The sequence below is a fragment of the Mesoplodon bidens genome (assembly GCF_964165515.1).
Source record: "Mesoplodon bidens genome assembly, chromosome: 6".
NCBI classification, from domain to species: Eukaryota; Metazoa; Chordata; class Mammalia; order Artiodactyla; family Ziphiidae; genus Mesoplodon; species Mesoplodon bidens.
In genome coordinates, this window is record NC_138162.1 from 85598441 (window position 1) to 85619529 (window position 21089).

At 39.6% G+C, this 21089-nt stretch overlaps 1 protein-coding gene across 4 annotated transcripts in view; it reads right to left on the reverse strand.

Moving 5' to 3' along the window:
- PRUNE2 (prune homolog 2 with BCH domain) overlaps window positions 1-21089 on the reverse strand; it is a 270129-nt gene that overhangs the window by 179347 nt on the left and 69693 nt on the right. For all 4 annotated transcript variants that reach the window (XM_081236833.1, XM_081236832.1, XM_081236831.1 and 1 more), the window contains exons 5-6: window positions 19760-19912; window positions 17183-17277 (exon numbers count right to left, since the gene is read on the reverse strand). In XM_081236833.1, coding sequence (XP_081092959.1) covers window positions 17183-17277; window positions 19760-19912 — 248 coding nt within the window. The remainder of the gene's footprint in view (window positions 1-17182; window positions 17278-19759; window positions 19913-21089) is intronic.

Below are 21089 nucleotides of genomic sequence, written 5' to 3' on the forward strand. Positions count from 1 at the left end.
GGGTTCGTGCCCTGGTCTGGGAGGATCCCACGTGCCACGGAGCGGCTGGGCCCATGAGCCATGGCCGCTGAGCCTGCGTGTTCAGAGCCTGTGCTCCGCAACGGGAGAGGCCACAGCAGTGAGAGACCCGCGTACCGCAAAAAAAAAAAAAAAAAGAGTCTCTTCTAGACTCGCGTTTCCTGTTGGTTTCAGCCAATGGGAAACCCTAACAGGTGCTGGGAAGGAGGAAGGAGAGTGATGGCAGAGTGTTTACTCCTACATTTCTTTTCGTTTGGGGTCACTTTGAACTTGGGCCCTCCTTGACCAAAGGCTCTTCCTGAGGTGGCCCTCTCTTTTCAACATTCTCCTTCCAGGTTCTGGAAACTTCTCATTTCCTTTTCCTTTCATGCTGAGGGTAATAACCCCTGGGACACCACTCTCTTCCTTGCAGTATCCCTCACTCTGCCTTCACCTAATAAAATGGCTCACTTTATTAGACCTACCTCAAATTATCTCAATTGAATGGGCCACCTGTTCCTGCTGAGACTGATACTATCTTGTTACAAAATATGTAGCTTGAGATGCACAAACATATTTTTCAAACTAAATTATACCATGTGCAAATATGAACATGCCCAGTTTCCTATTGCTTAAGAGTTTTGAATAAACATTTCTAACCTGATAATCCTGTCTTTTTACTCTTTATAATTTCCTATTTCTATGGATTCTTGAAAATTCAAAGCAAATCTTTATAAACTTAAAAAAAATAGTTTATAAAAACCTTCTCTACTACTGGAGACCTTTAAGCCTGCTAGAAGAATACAGAAGCCCTGGAGCCCCAGTCCCATCCTAGGAGGCAGATTTATCAGCTGAATCAGTCAAAAAGCAAGAACTTCATTTCATGATTGTCCTCTCCCAGTGATTCATTGGTAACTTGACTCTTCCAATGGGCTTAAGAACATCTGATAGGATGGCCTTCATCTGAATAAAATCTAAGACAAATGAAACCACAAAAAAGTTACAAATACTTGAGAAACTAGATAACAAAGATTCCTGTTTGGAGGTTCTGGTGGATTTTAAGTGATCACAGATTATCTCCAGCTCCTCCCATTTGGAGATGGAGTCTCTTTCTTCACTCTCTCTGGGCTGGCCCCATGACATGACTTGTTTTGACCAATAATATGTGGCATGACTTTGTGGGACTTGCAAGCACCCAAAGTTCTTGCTTCCACCATCTTGGAAGGCTTCTGCTCTAGAGTGAAGAAGCCTGGGATAAAAGGCCATATATAGAGAGAGGCTCAGCCACCTAGCTATTCATTCCAACCCTCCCAGCTGAGGCCCCACCCATGTGCGTGAGGCAACCCTAGATCAACCAGTCCAGCAGAGTCATCAGCTGAGTGTAGTCACAGGAGTAAACTCAGACAAGACCAGTAGAATCATATGAATTACTAAATTGTTGTTCTTTGAAGCCACTTAGTTTTGGGGAAACATGGACTTTCTTATCTGTCATACCAGAATTATGTCCACAGCCAGTTAATTCAGTAATAGAATTCCAGAAAAATATAGACTAGGTAACCATTGATGGTAACGGTTAGCTTATTCTTCTGTGACCCAACATAGAACAATTAGGAAAGAATGAGGACTTTGGAATCCGCTGTCCCTGGGTTGGAATGCTTACTCTGTAGTTTATTTCCCATTTCTGAGTCTCAGTTTAATCACCTGTAAAATAGATATAATAACTGCCTACGTACATCATAAGGAAGGCATCAGGATTTCAAAAGATAACTAATATAAAGCACCTAACACAGTGCTAGAAACTTGGTGAATGCCAATTTCCTTCCTCAGTATCCGTGTATATGTGTCCAAAAGTTGGAAACTGAATCAAATGGCTCTAAGCCAATGGTACTCAAAATGTGTCTGGACCAGCAACATCAGCATCCCAAGGAACTTATTAAACATACAAATTCTCAGACCCCAACCAGAGCTATTGATTCAGAAACTCTGGTGTCCTGTATTGCCCCATTAAAGCCAACTAAAATTACCAATCATTCATGAGCTTGTACTATAGTATCTAGCCTATATTTCAGCATATAGTAGCTACTCAGTAAAAATGTTTGATGACAAGTGATGTTAATGCGTGAGTAAGTGGATGGATGAGATGAGTGCATGCTTTCAAACCCTCCTCTTCAACCCTGGTGTCCTAAGGACAGATTAGCCAGTCTGACATGCTATAGGCTGACCTGGTGATGTCAATGACTGTAATATAGGTTGGGAGCCTCATTGTTTGGGCTCCATGGGCAGGTAGGTACAAGATGACTGTTTGATTTGGGTTATAAAGATAGCACTCTTAAAGACCAAAACAATGAAGAGTCAACAACAGGTGTGCTTGGCATGGGCATTCCAAAGACACTGAAAATTAGATTTCATAACGACATCATGAAAAGAATGCTAGTCTAAAAGGCTGGAAGGCAAAACATAGCCACAAATACTTCATGCCATGAACTACCATTTCTAGAAGAGTCTACTACAGTTAATTTACAAGTTGGAAATAATAATGGACTTATTTCAGGGGGTATTCATGGAGGTTCAATGAGAAAATAAAAATAAAATGCATGGTACATAGTAAACACTCAACAAATGTTGGATACTGTTACATTTATTTTTTAAATTTGAATTATTCGAGGAATTGACTATCGCCATGCTATGAATACAAAGAGCATTAAATTATTCTTTTGAAGGAATAAAAGAAGACGATAATAAATTACCAAATCCTAGTTCTAGCACCTTGTTCTGTTTTCCCCTTTCTACCACTAGGTGACACCACCAACCTACCATAACCCACTCTTCTCCCACAGATTCCACACAGCCAATCTTCACAATCACTGTTGATTAAGGAACAAGATGTCTATTCTGGAAAGAATCCTAAATTATTCTTTTGTTTGAGTCTTCTTATTTATCTAAATTACCACTGGCTATTTGGTATAAATTTATTATTTCCTCAGTGTGTACTAAAAGAGAGTTTTTGTTACTTAGGGAACCAATTCAGCATTTACCTACACGGATGGGAAAGGAGCACTCTAATTCCATCCCACTTCACAGTTTCTCTTCTGTACATGTTTCTTCTGTCACAAGAAAAAGGAAAAATTTTCCTTTAGCTTCACAGCCTGCTTTTCTATGACAAGTTGATACAATGTAGTAATTAACCATTAAAATATTGCATATGATTCACAGGAGTGTTACAGACAAACTAATTTAAACCAAGGTCAGGTCTCCAAATCAGCAAAATAACTCTGAAAGTGGGTGAGAGAGAAAAATAAACAAGAGAAGAGGTAAGCAACAGTTGCTATTAAAAGTAACTCTGGGGCTTCCCTGGTGGCGCAGTGGTTGAGAATCTGCCTGCCAATGCAGGGGGCACGGGTTCGAGCCCTGGTCTGGGAAGATCCCACATGCCACGGAGCAACTGGGCCCATGAGCCACAACTACTGAGCCTGCGCGTCTGGAGCCTGTGCTCCGCAACAAGAGAGGCCACGACAGTGAGAGGCCCACGCACCATGATGAAGAGTGGCCCCCACTTGCCACAACTAGAGAAAGTCCTTGCACAGAAACGAAGACCCAACACAGCCAAAAATAAAAATAAATAAATTAAAAAAAAAAATAAAAGTAACTCTGGGCAGCTAAAACTGGTCTGAGTACACTCCTAAAAATGTAATTAGCCAAATCCTTCCAGAAATTAAACCATCAAAATGACATTATAGTACACTTTAAAAATGTATTTACGGAGCGAAAGAGCACTCATCCTAGCATATCACTATGTCCTGAGGGTTTCCCTTCTCGTAAAGAAAGATGCAGAAGAGAATTAGATATTATGCTATTAAAAAGTTCAAATTATCACTGATATATTTTGTGAAATGCTATTTCTTAATTTCCTCAGCAGTGCTGAAGTTGAGAATGAATAATAGGCTGTTTTCTGGTTTCTCTGTCATTTTATTGGGTGGTTAAAATGACTAGAACCAAAGCCTACCTATTAGCTTCCCAAATACCAACATTTATTAAAGGGCCATGATAAGAGAGGTACTGAATTCCACCATATTACGGAGCTCATTTTCTCAGGAAGGCAGGCATGGTTATTCCATTTCCTCCACAAGGAAAGGGTCAACTTACTGCTCCTACTAAAGGATTTCAGTAAAACAGAATTGCCTGCTTATTACTTTTGAAGTCTAGAAATGTACCATTTTTATTTATATAAGTTGCAGTGATACATGAATTTATTCAAAATGCCTTTTGATAATATGCCCATTTTCCCACAGTGACTGTGAACTTAAGAGATAGGTCCCCAAATAAGGTGACAGAGGTACCAGAAATATCACAGCTAAATGGAGAGCCTTAGACATTTTGGTGACATATAGAAAGACTTTTTATTGGCTTCTTAATTACAAATAATTAAGAAGTTACTGGAAGAAAGTGTGGTAATACCAAGGCAGGAGAAGTGGCAGTGAAGGATGGAATAGGGTTTCTGCAAAGATGCAGGTGGACATACGGAAAAGGGAAAAGCTGTGTGAAACCTGCAAAGGAAAGGAAAGACAGGAAGTGATAAAAAGAAAAAAAGATATGCAGAAAATGTGGTCCAAAGACTGTTACCAGATCTCACTAGTACAGCCCATGACAGTGAAGCTCAGGAGGAAACTGGTGACAACCCAGGATGCACTGCGGAAGAGAACAAGCTCTGTGTCTCTAGCAGAACAGAAGAGACCAGAGAGTGGGGAAGACAAGGCTGCCAGGGCAAGAGCCTGAGCCCCCAGCATGCGTGGTGACTGATGAATAGAGGCAGCGGTGACTGTGATGTCTGTGTCCAAGTAGGAAAGACCCTAAAGACTAATTATCCGATGCTCTTCAGTACTGTACACATGAACCATTATCTCTAGCTGCAGTGTGGCCCTACCCACTCTTAATCTAAGCCAAGATTATTAACTGTCACAAATATACCATTGACCAAAGTGCATGAAACCAGATAAGTAAATTATCATAAATTAAGATTCTACTTTTCCTTGATTCATAGAAAAAAGTCTAGGACTTAATGACACAGTTGGATATGAGAAGCAATCCCCTTCTTTGGTAAAGTCTCCAAAGATGGTTACCTTCAATTCCTTCCCCCCCTATAGGCACATACTCCTCCTCACACCAAGAATTGGGGTCTAGGGTTTCCCTGCTGGCGCAGTGGTTGAGAGTTTGCCTGCCGATGCAGGGGACGCAGGTTCGTGCCCTGGTCCGGGAAGATCCCACATGCCGCGGAGCAGCTGGGCCCGTGAGCCACAGCCGCTGAGCCTGCGCATCCGGAGCATGTGCTCCGCAACGGGAGAAGCCACAACAGTGAGAGGCCTGTGTACCCCACAAAAAAAAAAAAGAAGAACTGGGGTCTAAACGTTGCCCACTCTCACCACTATTATTCAACATAGTTTTGGAAGTTTTAGCCACAGCAATCAGAGAAGAAAAAGAAATAAAAGGAATCCAAATCGGAAAAGAAGAAGTAAAACTGTCACTGTTTGCAGATGACATGATACTATACATAGAGAATCCTAAAGATGCTACCAGAAAACTACTAGAGCTAATCAGTGAATTTGGTAAAATAGCAGGATACAAAATTAATGCACAGAAATCTCTTGCATTCCTATACACTAACAATGAAAAATCTGAAAGAGAAATTAAGGAAACACTCCCATTTACCACTGCAACAAAAAGAATAAAATACCTAGGAATAAACCTACCTAAGGAGACAAAAGACCTGTATGCAGAAAACTGTAAGACATTGATGAAAGAAATCAAAGATGAAACAAACAGATGGAGAGATATACCATGTTCTTGGATTGGAAGAATCAACATTGTGAAGATGACTATACTACCCAAAGCAATCTACAGATTTAATGCAATCCCTATCAAACTACCAAAGGTGGGCTTCCCTGGTGGTGCAGTGGTTGAGAGTCCGCCTGCCGATGCAGGGGACACGGGTTCGTGCCCCGGTCCGGGAGGATCCCGCATGCCGCGGAGCGGCTGGGCCCGTGGGCCATGGCTGCTGAGTCTGTGCGTCCGGAGCTTGTGCTCCGCAATGGGAGAGGCCACAGCAGTGAGAGGCCCGTGTACCGCGAAAAAAAAAAAAAAAAAAAAACTACCAAAGGCATTTTTCACAGAACTAGAACAAAAAATTTTGCAATTTGTATGGAAACACAAAAAACCCTGAATAGCCAAAGCAATATTGTGAAAGAAAAACAGAGCTGGAGGATTCAGGCTCCCTGACTTCAGACTATAGTAAAAAGCTACAGTAATCAAAACAGCATGGTATTGGCACAAAAACAGATATATGGATCAATGAAACAGAACGGAGAGCCCAGAAAAAAACCCACACACCTACAGTTAATTAATCTTTGACAAAGAAGGCAAGAATATACAACAGAGAACAGACAGTCTCCTCAGCAAGTGGTGTCAGGAAAGTTGGACAGTGGCATGTATATCCATGAAGTTAGAACACACCCTGCCACCATACACAAAAATAAACTCAAAATGGCTTAAAGACCTAAATATAAGACTTGACACCATAAAACTCTTAGAAGAGAACATAGGCAAAACATTCTCAGACCTAAATCATACCAATGTTTTCTTAGGTCAGTCTCCCAAGGCAGGAGAAATAAAAGCAAAAATAAACAAATGGGATCTAATTAAACTTAAAAGCTTTTCACAGCAAAGGAAACCATAAACAAAACAAAAAAACAACCCTCAGAATGGGAGAAAATACTTGCAAGTGAAGCAACTGACAAGGATTGATTTCTAAAGTATACAAACAGCTCACGCAGCTCAATATCAAAAAAACAAACAACACAATAAAAATATGGGAAGATGATCTAAACAGACACTTCTCCAAAGAAGATGTATATGGCCAAAAAGCACATGAAAAGATGCTCAACATCATTAATTATTAGAGAAATGCAAATCAAAACTACAATGAGGTACCACCTTACACTGGTCAGAATGTCCATCATTCTGTCTACAAATGACAAATGCTGGAGAGGATGTGGAGAAAAGGGAACTCTCCTACAGTGTTGGTAGGAATGTAAGTTGGTGCAGCCACTATACAAACAGTATGGAGGTTCCTTAGAAAACTAAAAATAGAGTTGCCATATAATCCTGCAATCCCATGCATGGGCATATATTCAGAGAAAACTATAATTCGAAAAGGTAACATGCACCGAATGTTCACTGCCTCACTATTTACAATAGCCAAGACATGGAAACAACCTAAATGTCCATCAACAGATGAATGGATAAAGAAGATGTGGTACATATATGCAATGTAATACTACTCAGCCATAAAAAAGAATGACGTGATGCCATTTGCAGCAACATGGATGGACCTAGAGATTATCATACTATGGGAGGTAAGTCAGAAAGAGAAAGACAAATACCATAGGATATCACTTACATATAGAATCTAAAATATGACACAAATGAACTTATCTATGAAAGAGGAACAGACTCACAGACATAGAGAACAGACTTGTGGTTGCCAAGGAGAAGGGGGCACAGGAGAGGGATGGATTGGGAGTCTGGGATTAGCAGATGCAAACTGGTATATATAGAATGGATAAACAACGAGGTCCTACTGTATAGCACAGAGAACTATATTCAATATCCTATGTAAACCATAATGGAAAAGAATATGAAAAAGAATGTATATATGTAAAACTGAATCACTTTGCTGCACAGTAGAAATTAACACAACATGGCAAATCAACTATACTTCAGTAAAATAAATTTTAAAATACACACACAAAAAAGAATTGGGGTATAATTCCCAGTGGTGTGTTTGCGCTGACTTGTACAGGTTGGTAAGCAATGATTGTAAAATTTTCAGGAAATTTGCAAACCCACCATTAACAAATTAAACACAGCCATTTAAAAAATTAGATTAAATATTCCACAATAAATAAATTATATTAAAAACAAAAGTCATAAATTCTCAAAACTCATCACTTCCTAATTATTCTACTACATTATCTATGTTCTATTGCATCTGTCTGCTGGAGAAGCTATATAATGGTATGCTTCTGTGCATCTCTTCCCAATCTGTTTTTTTTTTACAAATAAAATTGTAATAAATTTAAAGTATACAACAAGATGATGAGCTTTTTTTCTTTTCTTTTTTTTGTGATAATGCTTAAGATCTACTCTTAGCAAATTTCAATTATACAATACAGTGTTAGAACTATTCTTTACTGTGTTTTGATGATATCACATTGGTACCTTGAAACTGGCCATGGTAAGAGGATTTACACTTTGAAAACTGGCAAACACTACAAATCAAAGCTTGTTTAATTGATTTATTGGTTTTCTAGAGCAGGTGTTGGCAAATTATGGCCCACAGGCCAAATTCAGCCTACTGTCTGTTTCTGTACAGCCGGTGAGCTAAACACTTTCTAATCGTTATTTAGTCCCACATAAAATTCTCACTTTTGCCTCTTGGACCATAAAGCCTAAAATATTTACTATCTAGCTCTTTTCAGAAAAAAAATTTGCCTGTCTCGACTTAAGAAAGTAATGGAGAAAGTTAATTATGTAGGCTAAACTTAAAAGTGGATTGTGTTTCTAGCCATTACATTGTGAATAGCACAAAAATAAAAACAAAACTCTGAGGACGTGTTCTTCCAGTATTTGAAAACTATTCTTTAAGTCAGCGGAGAAGTCATTCATGCTGTTGACAAACAGGTAAAGGTCAGAGGGTAAGCTGTGACAAAGCGAAAGAGAGGCATGGACATATATACACTACCAAACGTAAGGTAGATAGCTAGTGGGAAGCAGCCGCATAGCAAAGGGTGATCAGCTCGGTGCTTTGTGACCGCCTGGAGGGGTGGGATGGGGAGGGTGGGAGGGAGGGAGATGCATGAGGGAAGGGATGTGGGAACAGATGTATATGTATGACTGATTCACTTTGTTATAAAGCAGAAACTAATAAAAAAAAAAAGAAAAAAAAAAGAAACGAAGAGCCAACACAGCCATAAATAAATAAATAAATAAATAAAATTTTTTTAAAAAGTCTTTGTTGTTTCACTTTCTTGTTAAAAAAAAAAATCAACCACATTCTTGTTGGAACTATACTGGTTCATCAATTGTAGTGCAAGAGTTGCATTAAAATTAAGTAACTCATTCTGTAAGAATCGATTGTATAGAATTTACAATAAAGAGTATGTAATTTGTAAATAGTGTGCTATATATCCTGCATATCAGTAATATGTGTGGTTTTTTTTTGTTTTTAGAGAGCCCATTGTTAAACATTTACCAGCACACCACTGCTATTTCTATTTTATCATCGATCTGGGCTGTCCTTAGGGAGTTGCATGAACAATAAAATATGATGGAAGTGATATTCTGAGATATTTGAAGTTAGGTCACAATAATCGCAGATTCCATCTGAGTCTCTTCCAAAGCTCCCTCTTGTGGCTCTCTCACCAAATCTGTCAGGCTGTGAGCAGCCCACACCCAGTGAGTCCCAACTGAGCTCACAGGTGACTACCATCTGACTGCAGCTGCATGAGAAACTCTGAGCAAAAACTGCCCATGTGAACCCCAAAAAAGCCAAAGAACTATGAGAGATAATAACATCTTAGTTTAAGTCTCGAGGTTCTGGGGGTGGCTTGTGACAGAGCAGTAGATAACTGGAACACCATTTTATTCTGAGAAGGCAGTGAGGGGGGAGCCAATTGGACCCCACACCTCATGACCTCAGGAATCCTAGGTTGGGGTATCACAGCTCTGTTTTGTTCCATGTCCTTGGTGCTAAGCGGATGCATGGGCACATTGCAGGGTGGGGATGTAATGAAAAGAGAGAGTGGTTATGGATGATACACACCCACATTTGCATGTAAATCTGAATCATATTGTCCACCAGCGATGCAGCAAGTAAAATACCATCAAATGGGACATGGATTCTACCCTGTGATAGCAATCAACCCCATCTGGGCTTCCTGGAGTGGCATGCAGCTCCCTGCACAGCTTTCTTCCTTTCTGCCCCACGCCCAGTAGCCATTTTTGAGGCTAACTTCCCCACAGCCTCTTGATGAGGCCATGTCCTCATAGCATCTGATCTCATTATCGCGTTCCCACTTCACAGTTGCCCAGGGAAGTCAGTGGGGATTTCTGGGCCCTGAGGAGAGTTTATGCCTGGGGCAGGCTCTGTGTTTTCTATGCTCCTCCCTTTCCACTTCCTCCATGTAAATACACTTCTATAGTATTTCAGGGGAGAAGGAAAAGTGTCCAGGGCACCACCCCTTAGCAAAGAAAGCACAGTGCATAATGAGTAACTTTACGATCTCTAAATACTGAGTATTGAGGTATTTTGTACCATTGAGGGAAATAAATATAAAGAAGTATGGCTACATAGGCCAAGTTTTGTGAATCACTTAAATCCATTTGAAACTGGTCAATAGGTAAAAAAAGCAAAAACATCAAGTTGCCTCCAACCTCAGTTTAGCTGTAAATACAAAACAGGAATTCCATTATAAGGTATTTCTAGATAGGCCAGTTTTGCAGGCTTCATCTGGTATCTTAAAATACTTTGGAGCTACAGAAGGAGCTACGTACCTACAAATTGTAAGGATTCTAAATATTATACGCTTCAGCTGCCTAGTACATTTATTCCCAGAGACAAAGTGCTATTGCAGCTGATATGATAAACCATTCGTTAAATAGGGAATTTCGATTCCCTCATTTCAATTACGTCTCATTACCAAGAAGTGCTCATAGCTCCGAGTAGGAATGCAAGTCTACTTTTCTGATTTCAGGTTTCACTTTTTTATCCTGCCATTGTCCTCAAGAAGCTATGAATTATTAGCTCTAAATTAGTTTCAAATTATAATTCACACTTCAGACGACTCACACACACTGACTGTTAAATTCACACAGTGAAAGTCACCTAACCATGTTTGTCATTTGCTTTAAACCCCTTTGGACTCTTCAGCCAGGTATGAATTGAGAACTCCTAACACCTCAACTACTCAGAATTTCGTTATTAGGAATTACCATAGTGCTCAAAGTAATACTGTTTCCTTTCCATAAAAAATTTCTACCATTAAAATTTTTCACTGATTTGGGTTGCTACTTTGAAAACACATTTGAAAAAGTTACATTACAACAAGGTAAACCAGAATACCCATGTCCTTGAATTCCAGGGGCAGGCAGAGAAAAAAAATCAGAATTCCTTCCTTCCTACATGGTGTGTCCTATCCCTCACCTCATAATCTTTTTTCTTATTATTTTTATCTACTTGACTTATTTTTCCAAATCTCCTCTATATGAGGGGCTGATAATTACATTTACTATGAATACTTAGATGATGTTTACAGATCAAAAATTAAAATGATTTTTAAAAGAAGCAAAGATATGAACATAAACAAGAAGTGGCTTGGTACCAAGAGTAGGGAAAACAAGAGTTCCAACCAAGGATTGCTTACGGATGTCTGTTGAGGCTGTCCAACACCTGGAGTTCGCGGCAATGATTGACAGCTGATGACTTACTAGCAAACCCCCGAGCAGGCATCATATCCCAAGTAGTAAACACAGTGCTTGGGCAGAACAGACCCAGATTTTGGTCCCAGCTCTGTATTAGACAAATGATTTAACCTTCTCAGATTCTAATTTCCTCACCTCCAAGATGGAGATTGTGGCAGAGATTGGCTAATTATTCTTCAAACTGGTTCTTCTTCTTGGACATACAATTAGACTGCATTTCTCAGCCTCCCCGCAGTCAGATGCAACCATGTGACTGGGCCAATGAAACGTGAGCAGAAGTGACAGATGCTACATTCTGAAAATATCCATAAAGCCTCCCACCTTTGGCCCTCCAAGCTCTTCTCCATCTTGAGAGACAGGATGGATGGAGATGTCTCAGGCTATCTTGGGAGCCGCACGTTAAAGATGGTCTCTGAATCACCCCTGGCCACACAACCAGGAACGCTAAATTGGATTTTGCTGCATGAGCAAAAAATGCATAAGTTATGTGTTGAGTCTTTGAGATCTGGGGTTTACCTGTTACTGCTGTTAGAGTTACCTTAACTAATACAGGGGTACTCATAGCAGCTCAACCTCATGGGGTTGCTGGGAAGATTAAAGAAGACAATGCTTGCAAGTCCTTACTCTACTGCCTGATACACAGTGAGCACTTGTCATCAAATGTTAACTCCATCTTAGCAAGTAGGAGTTGGCAGCCCTGGACCCAAAAGGAAACAGAGATAGTGGTTACACATATTTCCACTGGTTAGCCAAACAGCTTCAAAAAATCGCCTCCAGCATAAGCGTTAGGCATTTTGAAGAATATGCTCATCAAAAATAATATATACTTCCTCAAATATTACTATGCATTTTACGACAAAATAAGGTAGGTAAATACTCTAGAGGTATTTTCATCCTGAACTCCAAAAAACTCCAAGCTCAGACAATGAAAAATCATGTTGCACGCTTAAATTTGGTAAACCAGGTTTCATACTGGTTCGCTGAGTCTTAAATCACCTGTTACAGTGGTTCAAAGATGCTTCACTGCAGCCTGAGTAAAAATGTTCACTTTCGTTAGGGAGAAGTTTAACAGTGATCTTGGGAATTCATTCTGGTCCGTGCTCTGAATGCTAAGGGAAAAGGCTGGTAGGAGGGAAAAGGAGTTTTTCCCTCAGTGTTCCAAGGTGCAGCTTGGCTGGTAATCGCTGTGCAGGGCATCCCATGTGTTCTATTCCAGGTTTCAAATAGCATAGTGTCTCGTCAGGAGGGGGCCTCAGAGAGAAAACAGGCTGGAGCTATTTCCTCAGACTCCAGCTATGAATAAAGGAGACAAAAAATTTCAAGAGTTGGAAATCCCCACTTTTCCTCATTTGAAGGAAATTGATTTAAAAGAAAAACATGTGGGAGCCACAGATGAAATGTACTTAGCAGGCAATAGGTTCATTCATACAGTCTTATTAGATGTTGAAGTCCTAACCTCCAGCACCTCAAAATGTGACTTTATTTGGAAATAGAGTCATTGCAGATATAATAGTTAAGATAAGGTCATCAGGGTGGGCCTTAATCCAATATGACTAATGACCATATGAAAAGGAAAAATTTGGAGACATGCATAGGGGGAAGATAATGTGACAACAAAGGCAGAGACCAAGGTGGTACTTCTATAAGCCAAGGAATGCCAAAGATTGCCTGCAAACCACCAGAAGCTAGGAGACAGGTATGGAACAGATTCTCTCTCAGCTTTCAGAAGGAACCTGTCCTGCCAATACCAGATCTTGGACTTCCAGCCTCCAGACTGTGACACAATAAAGTTATGTTGTTTAAGCCACACAGTGTGTGGTGCTTCGTTATGGCAGCAAACTGACACAGTATACATGTGGGAATAAATCATAACATGATTGGTCATAACAAAAGTGATCAAGTCAGTGCCTGGTTATTGTTCTTCCTGAAGAAAGATGCTAATGACTTACAGCCTTTTGGGAAATGCTTAAAGGAGATGTAATAATACTTGATGTTGGCAAGGGAACTATTCATGTGGTGTTGCCATGAGCAATCTCATTTGCTTCACTGGCACCTTATTGGAATGGAAAGATTTGTTCCTTTCCCTTAACATCTAGACATACTGCTTTACAAGGAGTAAAGTAGGCCCAGGATGTATAATTGCTCCATTCTGCTGGAGCGAATGGAGCATAAAGGCAAAGTTTGTTCCAGTTAAGCACATACTTTAATATCCATAAATTCTCTTCTTTTTTTTCCCTAAGGCTTTACTATTTAAAGTTTTTAACATAGATTTGGGTTTTGGCAACCTTTGTCTCTCTCTACTGGTTCCTCCACTAAAATGCAGAATTAGAACAAAATCAAAACCACCTGTGTCTCTTTCCTGATAATCAAATTGGCAAACAATGAAAAGGGCACAAAGGATCAGGTACAACCATAATGAATGAAGTGGATTCCTATATGTGGTGTGTATGCCCCACAGGATGTGTGCTACATTCAGACTCAGAATGAACCGGAGGCCATGGGAAATGGGACTGCAGTATCTCTTCCATGGTCCTAGCTTCCAAGTCCTCTCTGTAAGAAGAACTAGCCCTCTGGCCATGCTTCTGATATAGCCATTTTTTTATCTACTGCTTTTCAAGGTCACACTCGTTCTGACCTCACATATCGAACAAAGCACTGAAACTCAGTATTATTGTAATTATTTACTTTCAATGGTAGATTTTCAATAACCCATATAACCTTAATTAGAACTATCATTTGTGAGATATACTACAATAAAAAGGAGAGACAAAAGGTTTAGTAGCTTTCTCTTTATAACGTAGAGGGCCGAGTGAACCCATCTGTCAAAGGCAGTGGTTTCTACCACCCAAACCAGTGCTTCCCTCCAAAGGACATTCTATATATGTTGCAAGGAGACAAATTCTTCTTATTTTCTCAATATTTCCACCCAAGAAAGTTAACTGGGTCATCAGGCAAATAAAAGCCATGACACATACAACTGTGGAGTTGCAAAGGGCCATTGAAAATGTAAGGAATCCTCTTTCCCATTGCCCTGACATCACACAGAACTTCCAGTTGATTCCTTCCAGTGACAAGTAACCCATTCGAATTTTGGACGGCTGGATAAGCAGTTCTACTGATAAATATGTGGGCCATATTTTATCTATCTGATCTCAGCCTTCAGCTACAGTTGAAACCGATTGGAAGGAAACAAAGTAAACTGACTTGGATGCACAGCTAGATGGCTTTGCTTTCCTAGCTGACTTACTTAAATTTAACAGGAAATGAAAATCAGATATCAAAGGAACAAATGGCAGACACCAACGTGTATTTGTATTAACCAAGTACCTACTATGTCCCCAGCACTGTGCCAGGAAATCAAAGGGAGATAGAAGTCAACAATACCATCTTTATCCCCAATTAACTTAAAATATTGTCTAACTATGATTAAATTTTTGAAACAAGTTCAAAATTAATGGAAGATATAGTATATATTTAAGTCCTAAGTTGGTTAGTTTAGCAAGGGGTAATAGAAAATGGATAATTTCTACAAGTCATCATGAAGTAGCTAGGTCTTGACCATGCTTTGAAGGACAAGTAAGATTTAGAAAGTCATAGGAACTAAGAAAATTTCTTTGAGAATATATCTAGATTTAAAGGGCTATTAGACAGCTGTTCCAAAACACACAAAATAAGACAGGGGGAATTCTGTCATTATTTTAAAATGAGAATGGGAAAGGAATATTGAAATATAATCAAATATAGATAGAGACTGTGAAAACGCCACTGTATCATAGGATGATCTATGGAGAAAACCAAACTCTGCCCTTAACTTGGGGATTTTTCCAACTAAAAGATTAAATAGTGTACATTTTCTCTCTCAAAGAAGATATACAATGTTATTAAGGAGTTCCTTCTCCATTTCTCAGTTATCTTTAATATCCCTGTTATGCACAAGTGAAAAGCTCTCATTCAGCTGATTAGAGTTTAATCTGTGTACCCTTCTTTATATGTATAAATGTCCTTCTCCCTCCTCCCAGAAGATCATATCGCTCTTCCAGAGATGTACTTAGCTGCCTGATTAATTACTGGCCCTCTATGTAAATTACTGTCAAAATTAAGATGATCTTTTTATCATTTATTCAGCTTGATAAACATTTACAGTTTAACATATCTGACAGAGCCATTTGTATACCCCTACAATATAAATGAAGGTACATTAAAGCTACAGTAAGTCTGTAATAATAATAATAGCCTTAAAATAATTTGCTAACTACAGACAGTTCCCTAAGCAATTACAAGATGCTCTATGTTAATTTAGAACGGAATTCCAAACAAGGCATTTAAATCCTAATAAGATGCCATTAAATGAAGGGAAACGGGAGGGGGAAAAGAGCAAGACAACCCTAAGGCCTGAACTGGTAGAAATGATTCTCAAAGCTACTGACCCTTGCAAGATCCATGTCTTCCTTGGATTTCTAGACACAAAGCAGATTTCTAATTGAAGGTGATGATCTAGTTACTACATCCCAAATTGCATGTATTTCTTGTATTGAGTCACATCATTGTCTAATTATATGGAGCATTTATCAATTCGAAAGTCCATAGAAACAGTTGAGTTTCTATATGCAGTGAGAATGTGGTCTGTAAACTGTATCACCAGCAAGTGTGAGTATCTTTAGCGACAACACTCTGCCTCTTGGTACTCATATGGATGTACAAGCCGAACTACGATATCAAAACACCTAGGAACAATTTTACAAAGAAATCACAGAAAAAGGCACCTTTTTTGCGCTTGGGTTTTCCGAAGCATGGATATCCCATGCGTGCCTGCTATGCCCTAGAAATATACATAGTGATACAGTCACCATTACCACAAGAAAAATAAAAAGAATAGCAACATACAGTTCTAAAATCTAAAAGACAAAATGCCTATACAGCAATTTTTATCTCCATAAACTTGACTTGAGAGTTCAGTGCCACAATTAAAGGTGGATCGCTTGATCAAGGCAACATAACAGTAAAAAATACTCAGACTTCTGTATGGCATAAATGTGCCTCTGTAAAATATAATTCCCATTAGTTACGTTAATTAGGATTAACATGCAAGTCACTGAAAAGCCCCAAAGTAGACAAAAGACAATTTACCAAGGAAACATACAAAGTCAAGAGCTGCATTCACTTTGAATCATTCATTTAACAGATTGGAAGGAGGGTCTTATTAATACTTGAGTTGTCACCATTGCTTATCAAGATGACATGGATCCAAATAGCTTACAAAAGCCAAAGGAAAACTTGGTTTCTTAGAACAGATCTATGGACAGTGCAGGGTAGTACACAGAAAAAGGAAGTGAATCTAATCACATGTATAATCATTGTTATTAAACAGGATATACATATACATACACATACATGTATATGTATGTGATTATGTTTTAGGTTTTGTTTTACTGAGATGAATGAAATGGCACTCATCTTGGTTGGCATTTTTCATTGGTTTAGCATAGTGTTTTCACCCAAAATAATAACCCCCATTCTTAGTCAAATATACCACAAAGAAGGAAATATATCACAGCAAAACACTAACTTATGCAAGAGAGAGAATCGTATTCCATTTTCTCAGAATGCAATTGTATGCAATCTGTCATTGCCGAAAAAGCTTTCCCACCCTTACCTCCAGGGTCATGTTCACGCTACTAATGGCCACTTTTATTTCTCCATCTGAAAGTTCCTTCAGATCCTTCAGCATTGTCTGTTCAATACTTAAACCTGTGGATGAGAGAAAAAAAACAGTATGTTATACTTGGGGAACATTTTTGGTAATATCAAGGGATTATCTAAAGAAGTCACCCTGTTAATTTCAGTATTTCCCCTCTCATATTTCTTTTAACCATAATAAACACACATATTAAGGCAAAAAAATCACATAACTGACAATGTTTGCATCAGTTAGGATCCCAGCAGGAAATAGCATTCACCCCTCAGGATGCAAAAGAAGATTCTTTAATGGCAGGACTCTTACAGAGATGTGGGCGGGACTGAGAAAACTAATAAAAGATAGTGAGGCATCCAGAGACTAGCAGAGGTTCAAAGGAGGGAAACAGGGATCTGGAACAGTAGAAGAGGGGCTGCCAGAAACTTAGCACCAAACAGGAAGGGAGCAGGGAAGAAATATTACAGCCTCTTCTCCTTCCTTTGACTCCCACGCCCCATATGTTTCTAACTCTTCCCATGGACCAAATCCAACCAGAAACCAGTAATCTTCAAGGGAGCCCAGAAGATCAAATACTCAGAGGTCAGACTCTGGAAGCCCATAGCAGACAAAAGCAGAGAAGGGAAGGGGAGGAGGTGAAAAAAAAAAACTAGCATAGCCAAGCAAATAACCAAATAATACCTAAGAAGGCCACAATTTGCTTTCCGGATGCATTAAGGTGAGCCTCCACGTTTTCAACTGTAATTTTACTCAAAATGCACTTTATAAATATGACCCATAAAACTATCATAATTAAGTTGGTCACCCTTGTAATAGGCTCTGGCAACAGGAGATAGAGGATTTCTTAAGTGATGGGAGGAATGATCCAGAAGGGATAAATTATCCAGAACTGCATAGTTTTAGTCAGCTGACCAATGTGCTTCAATAAAATTTATCACAGAAAAACAGGAAAGGCTTTGGCTTAACAATTATATCAGTTTAGGCCTAAACTCTTGAGAAGAAGACTTACAGTAAAGGCCAGTAAAGCACGTATCTCCTACCCATATTAAGACAGCAGAGTCAACTACTTGCCCTTCCAACTTAGAACACTGTCGATCACAGCAGTATGGAGAAACAGATAAGTACTAAATATTTTTCTTCGGCTTGAAGATTGGAAGGCTTCAATCTATCATACTACAGTGTAAAATGATTTATAGAATATACAGTGACATTAAAAGTTTGGTCTAATTTTGAAAATGAAGGACAAAATGCATACCATCATGCAGCTATACATCCACGTACATCATGTGCACATGCACAAGAGCATATGTAACAGAAGGTGTGGCAGGTGCGTCAGTGTCCCGTCCACATTTCCTCAGACTTTCCCAACCCTCAACCACTAGCACCTGCATCTCTTTTCCTGAGGGCTTTCTCTGGCTGCCAGAGCCCACCCTGGGGGGGAATGAACAGCCCCTGGGACTAAGTACTCCTCAACATTCCAGTGGTATACTCGTAACAAAACCTGAGTTGTAGTGTTCATTTCTGTGTTGTCAATACTTCTACCATGACTGATTTCAACCTGCCAACCCAACATCAACCCACTCACAAAATTCCTGAAAATTTAACAATCAGCTCTTGGAGCTCTGATAAACAAGTTGCAACATGCCACTGCACCCCTCGGGTAGGAAAACTCTGCGGTGCAATTTTACACTCTTTTCCAGAGTTCCCTAGCGGGATGAAGGCCTGGTTTCCCACAAAGCTAACTTGCTTGTTAAAGCGCTCCATGCCCTATCAGTGTTTTCCGGGATCACCTCCCAAATAAATTGCTTTGCCTCAGGCTCTGCCCCGAGGGATCCCGAACTAAGGGAGAAAGCTATGCACCTTAAAGATAGACTGTCTGGGTTTAAATCCTGGCCTGGCCACTTCCTAGCTGTGTGTGTGATGATGGGAAAGCAAAGATGCCTTTCTGTGCTTCAGTGTTCTCATCTGGAAATCAGGGATAATAAATAATTCCACTTGACAGGGTTGTCGCGAGGACTCTAATTCATGCAAAGGTATACCATCAGAACCTTGTACATATTAGGCACTTAATGAACTATAGCTATTATTATTATTATTAAACAATTGATCCAGGAAATCCACTCTCTTGACAAAGCCTAGACTTACAGAACACTTTTATCTGCTTAAGAGTCTTTTCTCTTATTTTTTTCTAAAATTGATTGATGAAATCTCATTGTGCTTGACATTGCTCCTGCCACATGCTCAAAACAGAACCCTCTCAGCACAGGGATTTCATGTGATGATGCATCTGGGGTGCCCATTAGATGCATGGATTAACCACACATCCAAACACGAAGGTCTCAGAGGAAAGCCTGCAGCACAGACTGTCTGCTTCCAGATGAGTCAACACGGTATGCCTGCAAATCTTCCACAACCTCCAGCAATAGGGAAGAACGTGAAGCCACACTCAAATTCACCTTCTGGGGCCCCGTAACACTCCACATCACAAACCATCCCTCCTCAGCAGCTGAGACAGAGCTGGGGGACAGAGTCACTCACCCTGAGCACTGAACTGGGTCTCCTGCAGGACGCTGATAATGTCATCTCTGGGAGGTAAGCGAGGAAATTTTTCTTCCAGGATAGAAAGAATTTCCTCCTGCTTCTCTGAGAGCTTCTTGGGTTCCATGGCCATCCACTTGAAAAGGATGCTACCTGAAAGGCATGAATAAAATCGCCTTCAAACTTTCCAGTCAAGCCAGGATGGGGCCCAGAAAAATAAATGTCTTCTGGTCTCTCAATCTCTGCTTCTACTTCCAGATTCCAGATTCTTGCCTGCGGCCTCATTGTGTAACATTCAAGAGACAGTTTTTAGAAAACCCTTCAGATACTGTCTGTCCTGCCTCATTGTTCTCTGAGTATTAATCCCAACAACTGAACTGACTATGGCACACTTTAGGGCAGAGTTATACATAAAGGAACAAAATCTGTCTCTTTCCCCCACCCCACACAGATACACAGAAGTGATAAACATTGGTTTTAAATGATTTCAGAATGGAAGTTAATGATAAACTATTTAAGGATATTAAATATGATTTAATATTTCCCTTTAATAATCTCTTTAAGAGATCACAGAGAAGATTGTTTCCACTCATCATATTGCTGATTTCACACAAGAACTTCCTCCTTTTAAAAATTAAATGAAGGGAGATCAGCTCAGTGCTTTGTGACCACCTAGAGGGGTGGGATAGGGAGGGTGGGAGGGAGATGCCAGAGGGAGGAGATATGGGGATATATGTATATGTAGAGCTGATTCACTTTGTTATAAAGCAGAAACTAACACACCATTGTGAAGCAATTATACTCCAATAAAGATGTTTAAAAAAATTAAATGATTTCATAGCCTCATTGTCAGCACCAAAGGAATCTGATAAGGTAGTGAACCTCAAATCCACTCCCAATCTTCCAGGTACCACACACAGTTTTGAAGTTATTTACTAATATCTAATTATAAGGATTCAGAAACTGGCTCTAAATCACGGGTTTCAATTACAAAGTGATTTGATAATACGAATGACTGACCTCTCACAAACTCCTGGAATTTCTATGCATAATCTCACCTTGAAAGGGAAGAGTTACCACCTGTCACATCTCCTTCCCCTGCACCCTGAGGCCAGACTAACACAGAGTCATGGGGGAAATGGAAGTTTTGCTTAATGATGAATGATTAAACTCTCTAAAAATCCTCAAATTTATTGATTAATCAGGGTGTCACCATCTCTCTAGCTTTCAGTGTGGCCTAAATGATAATATAGGGGGAAGAAAAATAAAGAAAGTGGTAAGAATGTAAAAGGAGAAATGAAGTAATGAGTGAGGGAAAACTATGGTACAT